Source organism: Jaculus jaculus, chromosome 14 (assembly GCF_020740685.1).
Source record: "Jaculus jaculus isolate mJacJac1 chromosome 14, mJacJac1.mat.Y.cur, whole genome shotgun sequence".
NCBI classification, from domain to species: domain Eukaryota; kingdom Metazoa; phylum Chordata; class Mammalia; order Rodentia; family Dipodidae; genus Jaculus; species Jaculus jaculus.
The window spans coordinates 20306156-20318265 of record NC_059115.1 but is presented as its reverse complement, the minus strand read 5'-3'; the positions used below and the strand labels follow the sequence as shown (position 1 = coordinate 20318265).

The window sequence follows — 12110 nt, the reverse complement described above, 5'->3', positions numbered from 1 at the left end:
TGATTGAGGAAGGCTTCATAAGACCCCCACATCTCTGATAGCTAATGGTAGCTAAGAGTTGCTGGGGAGGGGGTCATGCTCTTCAGTGCTGTAGCCACTGTCAAGTTGGTCATTCTTCAGGAAATAACCTTCCACCCAAGGTCACGTCATCAAACAACTAATGGATCAAAAAGTGGGGGCAAGGGAGGGAGGGTATTACCATGGGATATTTTTTAAAATCATGGAAGTTTTTAATAAAAATTTGAACAAAAATGAAATAAACAAGTGGGGGCAAGGCATGAAAATAGAGTGGAAGTTCATTGGGAAGAAGGGTTTTAGTGGGGGAGGAATGAAAGAAGGTCGTTGTGGGGGATATGACCAACGTACATTATATACATGTATGAGTGTCAAAATAAAAATGAAAAAGTTTGAGAGCCGGGCACGGTGGTGCGCGCCTTTAATCCCAACACTCGGGAGGCTGAGGTAGGAGGATTGCTGTGAGTTCCAGGCCACCCTGAGACTACTCAGTGAAATCCAGGTCAGTTTGGGCTATGGTAAGACCTTACCTTTAGAAAGCTAAAATAATAATAAGAAGAAGAATAAAATAAAAATGAAAATAAAAACGTTTAAAACCAACCTTGAATATATGAGATCGTGTCTCAAAAAAGAAATCTTCTCCCTCCAAAAAGACATAGCTCGGAGCTGTGGCATTTCTTGTTGGGAGGGATCATCTAGGGATCTAAGAGGAAACTGGGCAGCTCCCTAGAGCTCTGGTAAGAGGGCAGGCAGGCAGTGTTCAGTCATTTCTGGAGTTGAACTGTGACTAACTCCTAGGTAAGGATTGAGTCAGCCCTGTTCCCATCCATATAGAAACTGAGAAAGTAGGGTCTCCATGCCACGGCACCCCTGTCTCCTATACACCCATCACACACATCTGTTTCTCCCGCAAGCCTCAAGGATCCACACTTTGACAGTTTCACGTAATTTTTATTAGATCCCAACATGTTGCTCTAAAGGCATTTCCTTTTCTCTAGCAACCACTGAGTCAGGCAGAGGCTTGCATCTTCTCACTTCCTTCCCATCCCCAGCTCCTACTCTTCATTCTCCCCCCTCAGGACACAGGAGTCAGGGGCCCTCAGTCCACAGTCCAGGACTGAGCCCCCTCATGCCCCCAGGAACCAGGACTTCTGGCCTTTAGATTCTCCCCTTCCGCTTCAGTTTACTGTCTCGTGACTTCACGGTGGCAAGTTCGACCCCAGGGCTCAGCGTGGGGTTGACAGGCGCCGGCACTCATGCATCCGGTAGGCACACATGTAGAAAATGCCTGTGTGAACATGCGTACTATTAAAGTTATGTAAACGATAGTCACCATGGGTCCGCAATGAAGATGAATTCTTATAGGACTGAAAGTGCTGTACAGAGCAGTAACATGAAGTGACTCTCAATAAAGAAAGAAAGAATGAGAGAAGGGGTGGGGGAGATATTAAGGAATGAAGAGAAAAAGAAAGAGACAAAAAGAAAAAGAAGAGAAAGAAAGAAAAGAAAAAGGAACAAGGAAAGCAAAAAGGGAAAGAACAAAGAACAAGAGGAAGGAAGAAGGAAGAGAGGGAGGGAGGGAGGGACATTTCCTGCATGAACACACATCCCAATGAGTCCCCAAGCTCTTCTTAGGCTTCTGCTCCCATCAGGAGACCCCTCCCTCCCTCCTTAGGTGTCCCCAAATTCCTCAGGTCTGAGGTCTGGAGCACCCTATCATCTTGTGCCCATGAAGGTTTCACACATCGACCTTCCCACCCCTCCACCCCAATACCTGCAAAGAAGGTCATGAGCAGGGCCACCCAGCCCAGGATGTACGACCAGGAGAAGCGCCAGTCCCCAAAGCGGCGGCCGAGGAAGCTGACCGTGACTCCAGTGTAAATGGCCAAGGCCAGCAGGACAAACAGGGCTGAGGAGACAGGGTGGGGATAGAGCTGGAGGCGCAGGGGCTTTGGAGATGGGGAAGAGCATGGCATGGGGAGCGGGAGGCCAGTGGTGGTGGGGCAATGGTGAGGGAGTTCAGGTGATAAGGGTAGGATAGAGTTTGGATGAGAATGGGGTGCGCAGTAAAGAATTTGACTAGACAGCGGGCTGGAGAGCTGGCTTAGCGGTTAAGCGCTTGTCTGTAAAGCCTAAGGACCCTGGTTCGAGGCTCGATTCCCCAGGACCCACGTTAGCCAGATGTACAAGGGGATGCACACATCTGGAATTCATCTGCAGTGGCTGGAAGCCCTGGTGCATCCATTCTCTCTCTCTCTCTCTCTCTCTGTCTGTCTCTTTCTCTGTCTGTCGCTCTCAAATAAATAAATAAAAATAAACCAAAAAAATTAAAAAAAAAAAGAATTTGACTAGTCCTTGTCCCTGGATTCTGGGAGGGGGACTAAATCCTTTGACTGTCCTGAATTATGGAAATATAGTCTTTGTTACCCTTGGACTACACTGGAGTTTTAAAAAACTATTATTTATGAGAGAAAGCAGAGAGAGAATGGGCATGCCATGACCTCCTGCCACTAAAAATGAATCCCAGACACATATGCCGCTTCGTGCGGCTGGCTTTACTTGGGGAATCGGACCTGAGCTATCATGCTTTGCAAGCAAATGCCTTTAACAGCTGAGCCATCTCCCCAGCCCCCACACTGGAGTTTATGTTAATGAATGAGGTGGCTCAGGATGAGGCTGACCACCAGAAAGACCCACCAGGGAATTAGAGGGTTGGAGTTGACTCTCTGAGATATCAGCCCAACCTCTGTGATGTAGAGGTCAGACAGAGTTCATGGGCAGTATTGATTCTGTCTGCTCTGGTTCATCCTCATTGTCAGCTTGTCTGGACTCAGAATCACCGTGAAAGCACATCTAGGTCTGTCTCTGAGGGCATATCCAGAGAGGTTTAACTGAGGCGGGAACGTGAGCCGCACCATCCCACGGCTGCAGTCCCAGACTGAATAAAAAGGAGGAAGTAAGGGGCTGGAGAGATGGGTCAGTGGTTAAGGCGTTTGCCTGCAAAGCCAAAGGACCCAGGTTCGACTCCCCAGGACCCATGTAAGCCAGATGCACAAAGGGGTGCACGCATCTGGATTTCATTTGCAGTGGCTGGGGGCCCTGGTGTGCCCATTCTCACACACACTCTCTGTCTATTCCTCTCTGTCTCTAATAAATGAATAAAAGTAAATAAAATTCCTTTTTAAAAAAAGGAGAAAGTGAGTTGAGTACCAGTATTTATCTCTCTCTCTCCTTCCTGATTGTGGATGCAAAGTGACCAGCTGCTTTATGTTCCTGTCCTCATGATGCTATTGTCACCATGGGCTGTATCCTCAAACCATGAACGGGAACAAACCCTTCCTTCCTTAAGTTGCCTCTTGTCAGATATGTGGTAAGTAACAAGCACGCCATCTGCCACCTGTGTAATGGACACTCAGACAGGACTCGCGCCAAGTGCCTTGAGCTGTGACTCTATTAAAAAAACTGACTGTAGGGCTGGAGAAATGGCTTAGTGGTTAAGCGCTTGCCTGTGAAGCTTAAGGACCCTGGTTCAAGGCTCGATTCCCCAGGACCTATGTTAGCCAGATGCACAAGGGGGCGCACACATCTGGAGTTCATTTGTAGTGGCTGGAAGACCTGGCGTGCCTATTCTCTCTCTCTCTCTCTCTCTTTCTGCCTCTTTCTCTCTCTGTCACTCTCATATAAATAAATAAAAAATAAAATAAATAAAAACTGGTTGTAATAACTCTTTTCCCAGTGTTATGAGTTCTTCCAATGGACTTTGAATTGCAGTGAGTCTCAGGAGCCCCTAAATTTGTGGCCAGTTGGAGAAAAGTGAGGGAGGCTTGGAGACCCCACTTACACCTTGTCCCTGGGGATTGTGGCCTTAACCTGTGGAGTGTGACACAGGCCAGAATTGAGTGGCATTATATCAGTTGGCATCAGAGCACATTGGAATTCTGGATAGTCATTCCCAAACTGGTGCTTGGTGTCCCAACATTCCAAAAGCTGAGACAAGCCTGGGTCATGGAATGAGTTCAAGGCCAGCCTAGACAACTTAGTGAAACCCTGTTTCAAAATAAAATGTAAAAAGAGAGCCGAGGTGTATCTCAGCAGTAAAGAGCCTTCTAGAATTCACAGTGAGAAGCTGGAGGGCATGACTCAGCAGTACAGCGCCTATCTAGAAGGTGCAAGGGCTTAGATTTGAACCCCAACACCAGTAGAAAGAGAAGAGAGGATCTTGCGGACTGGACTCAGGGGTATGGTAACTTACGTCTTTAATCCCAGCTGTTGGGAGGCTAAAATAAAGGGTCACCATGAGTCTGCAGCCAATCTGGGCTACAGAGTAAGTTCCAGGTCAGCCTGGGCTAGAGTGAGATCTTGCCTCAAAAACATTAAAAATAAGAGAGAGAAGGGGGGGGGGGAGGGAGAGAGATTGTTTCTCGATTAACAGGGACTGCAGAAAAGAAAAAAGAGAGAAAAGGTAAGACAAAGGATATTAAGCTGGAAAGTTGGAGATGGAGTGGTGAGGAAAAGTCAGGGACCAGACTCGTATTGGGATGGGAGGTATGGAGTTAAAGTGGGGGGTGGGTAGGGAAAAGGGGGAAAAAAAGGTATAGGGGAGGGTAGGCTCACTCACTGGAGGCGAAAAACATGATACCAGCGGAGAAGGGTCTGGAGAGGCGGGTGAAGGTAGACTGCTGAGCAAAGGCTAGGACACCCATGATGATGCCCGAGGTGGCACACAGGGCAGACAGGATCATGAAGGCCCGGGTGGCATTCCAGTATGCTGTGGGAACACATAACAATGGGTCTTGTGCCTCCTTGGCAGTCAGTGCGTATCCTGCTATCTGAGACCACCCTGTCCTGCCCTCTTTACGCATCTGATGCACCTCTTCCTCTCTTCTCACCTCCAAGGGTGTACCATTCACTTCCTGGGCATCCTCACTTGCTGTTCTGGGTTGTGACTGTCTTATTTGTCACCCCTTCCCCTTCCAGCCTGACTTGTCCTGGAAGACAGGGACTGGGTTGGTTTTTGTCACAAATGCTCCCCAGCACAGGTCTGATTTGCACATGAGCTTGGAGGAGTTTGTTGAAGGAAAGATGTGCTTCCCTGTATCCTCCTGCCAGCCCCTCCCCATCTCATATTTCTCTTTTCTGTTTCCCTCACACCATATGCCCACATCTGAAAAGTCCTGTTCTTTTGACTCTGCTTATACTAACGGTCTTTTCCCATCTAACTTTCAGCTTTGTGAGGACCAGGGCTGGCTACCTCACTCCTTGCTGCATCCCCAGCATATGAAACCCAGCACGTGCTAGGTGCTCACTACACATCCTGGGTGGATGGACATGGAGCCCTGGGAAGTGTGACTCAGAGCTGGCCCTTCAAGAAATACCTTAAGACAGCCAGGCATGGTGGCGCATGCCTTTAATCCCAGCACTTGGGAGGCAGAGGTAGGAGGATCACTGTGAGTTTGGGGCCACCCTGAGACTACAGAGTGAATTCCAGGTCAGTCTGGGCTAGAGTGAGACCTCAAACAACCAAAAAAATTAAATAAAAATAAAATACCTTAAGATTAACAATCCTGCTAGACATGGTGGTGTACGCCTTTAATCCCAGCTCTAGGGAGGCAGAGGTAGAAGGACAGCCGTGAGTTCAAGGCCATTCTGAGACTACACAGTGAATTCCAAGTCAGCCTGGGCTAGAGTGAGACCCGACCTCAAAAAACAAAACAAAGAATACGGATCCTAATCTCATTTCTTTCCAGCCTCTGAGCTCAGCTCTGGGAAGCAACTGGGGGCCGCTGCTTTCATCTTGAGAGTGGTTAGCCCAGCCATTTTGCAGTTTGCTCAAGAACGGATGATGGTGAGGAGTGCCCCTGAGGGTTTTGTCTGTGGTTCTGACGATGCCAATTAAACTGCAGTCTCTCAGCAAGCCCCCCCCCCCGCCCTATCCTTGGCACTAATGAGGAGTAGGGACGGGCTTAGTGGCACAGGCCTGTCATTTCAGATACTGGGGAGACTAAGAAAGGAGGATAGTTGTGAGTTCAAGACCAGCCTGGGCAACTTAGCAAGACCCTATCTCAAAAGGAAAAAAAAAATTAAATAGGGCCAAGCTCAGGAGTAAAGTGTTTGTCAAGAATGTGCCAGGCCCTAAGTTCAATTCTCAGGGTGGAGAAAAAGAAAGGAAGGGAGACTGGAGAGGTGGCTTAGCGGTTAAGCACTTGCCTGTGAAGCCTAAGGACCCTGTTTCCAGGCTCGTTTCCTCGGGACCCACGTTAGCCAGACGTACAAGGGGTGCACACATCTGGAGTTCGTTTGCAGTGGCTGGTGGCCCTGGTGTGCCCATTCTCTCTCTCTCTGTGTCACTCTCAAATAAATAAAAATAAACAAAAACATTCTCTTTCTGCCTCTTTCTCTCTGTCGCTTTCAAATAAATAAATTAAAATAAATTAAAAATTAAAAAAAAAATTACAACCCTCCTTCATGGAGTTCCCAGCCAGAACAGGAGGCAAGGAAGGAGTGTCACAGATGGGTCAACCATGAAAAAAAGCATGCTTGAAGTCAGGCAGACAGGGCTCTGGAGCTGAGGACCGTTTTGAGCCTTTTGGCTGCTCACTGACTCACTTCATCCCTTCGATCTCCCTCTCTCCCAGGCCTGGTTCAGCAAGATGGGGTCCGTGGAGTCTCCCTGCAGGCATGTTGGGTCACAGGGAGCTGTGACCGTGGTGAGCACAGGTCCTCTGCTCACCCAGGAAACCATGGGGCCATTGATCAAATTTGTCCTCCTCTTGTTTCTTTTCTTCTTTTGAGATAGGCTGACATGTAGCTTATATTGTCCTCAAACTTGATAGGTAGCTAAGGCTGATGTTGAAATCCTGAGTGCTGGGCTTACAGACATGCACCACCAGGTCTGTCGCTGAGTGATTTATAGACACGCTAACCTGCCCCCGTAGCAGCCCTAGGAGATGGTCGGGGGCTACTTCACGAAATACACTTGGGATAGGGTGACCACCCTGGTAAATGCAGATTACTACTACTACTATTATCGGAAATACTCAATATATTACTAATCAATTTAATACACAAAACCTTGTGTAAATATGCATTGGATATTAATCTATTATATATGATATTACATATCAAAGTATGTCAAAATCTTACTGATTTTACATATTATAAATACTATGTTATGTGTAGTATAGAATATTATCTATTGATATATGATATATACCATGTAATATATTTCTCTATGTATTTTTCCTCCTCCATCTATTTTTTTAATTTACTTTTTTTTTTTTTTTGGCAGGGAGAGGCAGGGACACAAACTCTCACTCTGTAGCCCAGGCTGGCTTTGAACTTGAAGTAATTCTACTACATCAGCCTCCTGGGGAATGTATTACAAGTGTGAGCCACCACATCCCATTGATGAATGTATGGATGAATGTATCTATACATCACCTACCTAATCTATCTGTCCATCCATCCATCCATCTACATAATACATGCTATACAATAAACAGTAAAACCTCCTTCATGGGACACTTAGCATCTATACAATACATGCTATACAAATAAATAGTAAGATCTCCTTCACAGGACATTTAGCATGTGGTCCCTGTCCCTAACATAGTTATTGGCTCGTAGCATTTACTGTTTAGTATTTTGAGACAGGGCCTCACTGTGTAGCCCAGGCTGTCCTTAAATTCACGATCCTCCTACTTAGCCTTCTGGGTGCAGTAGTGACAGGCCTGTTATGATGATTGGTCTCAGAGCAGATACTTAAAAGAATTATTGCTCTGATAGCCCCAGCCACAACTGCTGCACCTAACATCTTTTCTGTGTGTGCGTGTGTGTGTGCACGCCAGCAAATTGCACCTTATCAGCCTAACCTCAAACCCTTACATCCTGTCACCAAGCCAGAAAGCAATCCTGAGATGGCAGATCTGTCCTTTCCCTGCTTAGTCACTGCCTGAGCCCCAGGCTCTCCCTCAGCAATGCCAAGGGCCACAGTCCCTGGAGCTCTGTCCTGTCCAGGCCCTGGCTTGAAGCTCACCGATGCTTTCCGTCTGCAGGAAGCACTTGTTGCCCAGGCAGTACCGCCACAGGCCTTGATGGGCAAAGGACCCCGACAGCCGGTACTGCATCCAGTGGTCTGTCGCCGTGGCAACCACCAGGAGGATGGTCCCAACCCAGGCACAGAAGAGGCCGCCACCCATGAAGCTGTACATGGTGACCTGTGGAGAAGTGAGATCTGAGGGTGATCTACTGGGTCTGAGAAAGGTGTCTTGTCTGAGGGAGGAGATTGGGGTCTGGACCCTGGGTCTGAGGAAACTGGGCTGGGGTCTGGATTGCTGGGTCAGAGGAAGGAGGACTGGAGCCTGGTTTCCTGGGTCTGAGGGAGGAGGGCTGGGGTCTGGACTGCTGGGTCAGAGGGAGGAGGGCTGGGGTCTGGACCACTGCATCAGAGGGGTAACTGGGGCCTGGGATCAAGTCTGAAAGAGGGGGTCCAGTGCTTATATCCCCGGGTCTGATGGAGAAGGCTGGGAGCATAGACCCCTGGGTCCTCAGAAAGGGGGCTTCAGGTCCCACACTGGTACCTACCTGAGTGGCAGAGCCTGCTCTGAGCCCTCCTTCTGCCACGGCCCCTCTGTGCAGACTGAGCCTAGCCAGGTCGCTGGCATCTCTGCCCCGTCGGTCCTCCAAATCCCTTAAGCCTTTCCACACAATGGCAGCAGGGCCTAGCAGTTTCTAGCAGGCAGAAATGCAGTGGTGGCAAAGGCCCCAATGGAATTCGCTGAAGCAAGGAAGCAGGGAGCTCCCATCCCCAACCCATGACCCTATCAGCCTCTGTGACCCTCCCCCAGGGCCTCCTCCTGGCCCAGGCTCTGGCCACAGCACTCACAGGGGAACCTGAGCCTTGGGAACAAGCAGAGACCACACACAGGTCAAAGCAAACATCCATTTATTGTTCAACCGGCAGTAGACAAGTGTTGGGGCAGGATACAGGCGTCAGAATGGTGGGTGAAAGGATTCCTTGTGGGGTGGGGATCTAGATATTCTCAAAGCTGGGTTCCCAGGAGGAATGCTGAGCATGGAACTGGGGATGTATGGCATGAACTGAAAGGTGAGGATAATGTGGGCTCAGTTATGAATAAGCCTGGCCGGGTGGTGTAAGCCTGTAATTCAGCACTCAAGGAGACTGAGGCAAAAGGATGGCCAAGAGTTTAAGGCCAGCCTGGAATGCAGAGAGAGACCCAGTCTTAGCAGGAAGTTGTGGATGACATCAGACATGAGGACAAAGTCCTGTCATCCCAGCCAGTCAGGAGGCTGAGGCAGGGTGATCACATGTTCAAGACCAGCCTGAACAACTTGGGGAGACCCTGTCTCAAAAGAAAAAGTAAAAAGAGGCCTGGGGTTTTAGCTTAGTACGTGACTAGCATTGCAAGCGGTTCTGGGTTTAACCTGAAGGACTGGGGGTGGAAAACGCGAGACTGAACACGGGTTAGGGCAGAAAGCAGAGGGGAGTGGGAACAAATGGGTGGACTGCGGAATGAAGAGGGAATGGACAGGTTGGAGAGGAAGTTGTGAAAGGTTTTGGGGTCACGAGTGGGGCCTGAAGAACCCTGGGAGACAAATAAACTGGGGCTGTAGCTGGAGTTGGGGTGGTACTGAAACGAGGTGGAGCACTGTGTGTGGACTCCAAGTCCAGGGCTTCCTCTGGTTTGGAGACATGGGCTGTCACAGACAGGCTATTTCTTCAGATTCCTCTATCTCAGACTAAGGTTGTTGAAAACTCGGGGGAAATCACGCAGCAGGTGGGGTGTCAGGTGCTTCCTGGGGTCCTAGTAGTCAGTCTCCCAGTCTTCAGCAGCAGCTGGTGGGGCTGGAGGACGTGCTTCTCCTCCAGCTTCTTTCTGCCCATCACGGGCCAGCGGAGTCACTGGCGGGGTCTTGGAGCCAGCCCCACCCCGCGCAACGCCCTTCTCCAGCTGATGGGCCCGTCCAGCACCCCATGGTGACTGACTCTGGCCCCAGGGAGGCCTGGGCCGAACCTCCCAGCTCCCTCGTCCTCGTCCCCGTCCCCTGGGTGGCCTCCTGGCTATGCCTGACTGGGTGTGGTATGAGTCAGAGGCGCAGGAGCAGGGCGGTAAGGACTGCTGGAGGCTGGAGGTCCCGAGCAGAGCACTGTGCAGGAGGTAGGACAGGGTGTCTAGGCGGATGGGGACAGTGACAGAGGCCAGGTGCTCAGGAAGCCCCAGGTTGGCTGGGTCCTGGGTGCCCAGAAATGCTGGGGGTAGGGCTGGGATGGATGTTGACGACAATGTCTCCATCCCAGGTAACGAAACATTGTTCCTAGGAAGACAGAAAGAGAGGTCAGTGTCGCATCTGCCAGGAGTCTGTCCCCTGTGACCTCCTCACTTCCGTCTTATTCCCTCTTGCTGTTTCCATGTGTCATTTTCAAAAACCATGGCGCCACTAACTCTAGGACCAAGCTCAGTTCAATTTCCCACTACTGTGTGGAAGGCCTGACACCTCATCACTGTAGCCCAGGATGACCTTGCACTCCGATCCTCCTGCCTCCACCTCCACCTCCTGAGTGCCGAGATCATAGATGTGAACCACCACACCCAAGTTATGTAGAGTTGGGGTCTAAGCCAGGGCCCTTTGTATATATGCGAGGCCAGCACTCTACACCCCAGCCCCCAAGGCGTTGGCCTCTGCTGTACTAAGAACTGCTGTACCCCTGAGCCCCTGATACAGGCCCTAGGAAGAATGATTTTACCCCTCTGAACCTTGAGTTTTCATATTCAAAACTTGGCTTTGAAAATAGCAAAGTTGAGTATTAAGAGGCTGACTCTGGTGAATGCAAAATTAATACAATTATTTTGGCTCTAAACTCACACTGCAACCATGGTCTCCCAGTTCATACTTTGGAAATAACACAACACTTTGATTCTAGCCATTCAGTCCATCCTCACTCCTTCCTTCTGTTCCTTTTCTGAGATAAGGTCTTGTCATGTAGCCCAGACTGGCCCTGACCTCTTTAAATATTTTTATTTTTATTATTTATTTGAAAGAAGGTAAGTGGGAGCGGGGAGTGGTGAATTGGCCCATGAGGATCTCTTGCCACCATAAAGGAGCTCCCAGACTCATGGGCAACTTTTTATGCATCTGTTATGTGCATACTGGGGAATCCAACCTAGCCATCAGGTTTCGCAAGCAAGCACCATTTAAATTGCTATGTCACCTCTCCAGCCTCCTGGCTCTGACCTCTTTTTTCTTTCTTTTTTTTTGTGAGGTAAGTTCTCACTCTAGCCCAGGCTGACCTGGAATTCACTATGTAGTCTCTGAACTTTTGCTCTTCCTGCCTCGGCCACTGCCCTGTCCCCCACACCACCACGACCACCCCATCCCCCCCATGGCTCCGGCTCTCTTCGGTCTTCAACACCTCTGCCCGAGTCTTGACCCATCTTGAGGGTCTGGCCAAGATTCTCCCCCCTCCCATTCCCTGTCCTCTCCTCCCCATAAGCGGCCATCTCTTCCTTGGAAGATTCGGTCTCTTACCCATTGGAAGTAGCACCATCCTGCGCCTGGTCCATCGTCGCCGCAAGAGACGCCCGAAGCTTTTTCTAGACCTTTCTCTGGGAGAGGGAGGAACAAAGGAAGAAAGAGGGCGGGTCCCCCAAAAGCACGCAGCACGTTGGGCGGGGCCAACACGCCAGAATTTATTTCCACAGCCCAATGACCTTTCCAATGATTCTTCAGACACCCTCTCCCTATAGGTGCTGTCCTGGGCCCTCCTCAACCGGATCTGAGAAGCAGACCCCGACCCTCCAAGGGTCCAAGACCCTGTCCTCCCTCAAACTGGGGGACAGGTCCCGGCCACCTTCCTCAGACCCGTTAGTGTGTCCAGCCCTCCTTCTTCCCTCGGGACCAGGCCTTAAAAATCTATGCTGTAAATGGAGACACCAGCAAGACCTACATTATATAGGATCTTGTAGGCTGTCAGAAAGATTTTAAAAATATTTATTTGAGGGCTGGAGAGATGGCTTAGAGGTTAAGGCTTTTTCCTGCAAAGCCACAGGATCCCGGATCAATTCTCCAGGAACCAC

At 49.6% G+C, this 12110-nt stretch overlaps 2 protein-coding genes across 2 annotated transcripts; both read right to left on the bottom strand.

The window, feature by feature from the left end:
• Nucleotides 1–1241: 1241 nt before the first annotated feature.
• Lim2 (lens intrinsic membrane protein 2) lies at nt 1242–8225 on the bottom strand. The gene is made up of 4 exons (XM_004672863.2): nt 8051–8225; nt 4634–4783; nt 1790–1924; nt 1242–1303 (listed from the first exon to the last, which is right to left on the bottom strand). Exons 1-4 carry the CDS (start codon nt 8223–8225, stop codon nt 1242–1244), a joined length of 522 nt encoding a protein of 173 aa, XP_004672920.1.
• Nucleotides 8226–9839: 1614 nt separating this feature from the next.
• On the bottom strand, nt 9840–11597 carry C14H19orf84 (chromosome 14 C19orf84 homolog). Its single transcript, XM_012952329.2, has 2 exons — nt 11563–11597; nt 9840–10350 (listed from the first exon to the last, which is right to left on the bottom strand). Exons 1-2 carry the CDS (start codon nt 11595–11597, stop codon nt 9840–9842), a joined length of 546 nt encoding a protein of 181 aa, XP_012807783.1.
• Nucleotides 11598–12110: the final 513 nt, after the last annotated feature.

What these genes read in the sequence shown, in the direction of transcription:
- C14H19orf84 (XM_012952329.2), bottom strand. Translation starts at nt 11,597, where the DNA reads ATGGACCAGGCGCAGGATGGTGCTACTTCCAATGG. An exon ending in GATGGTGCTACTTCCAATGG is followed by an intron (nt 10,351 to 11,562) that starts GTAAGAGACCGA and finishes CTGTCTTCCTAG; the next exon opens with GAACAATGTTTCGTTACCTG.
- Lim2 (XM_004672863.2), bottom strand. Translation starts at nt 8,225, where the DNA reads ATGTACAGCTTCATGGGTGGCGGCCTCTTCTGTGCCTGGGTTGGGACC. An exon ending in CCTGCAGACGGAAAGCATCG is followed by an intron (nt 4,784 to 8,050) that starts GTGAGCTTCAAG and finishes GTGTTCCCACAG; the next exon opens with CATACTGGAATGCCACCCGG. An exon ending in TATCATGTTTTTCGCCTCCA is followed by an intron (nt 1,925 to 4,633) that starts GTGAGTGAGCCT and finishes CTGTCTCCTCAG; the next exon opens with CCCTGTTTGTCCTGCTGGCC.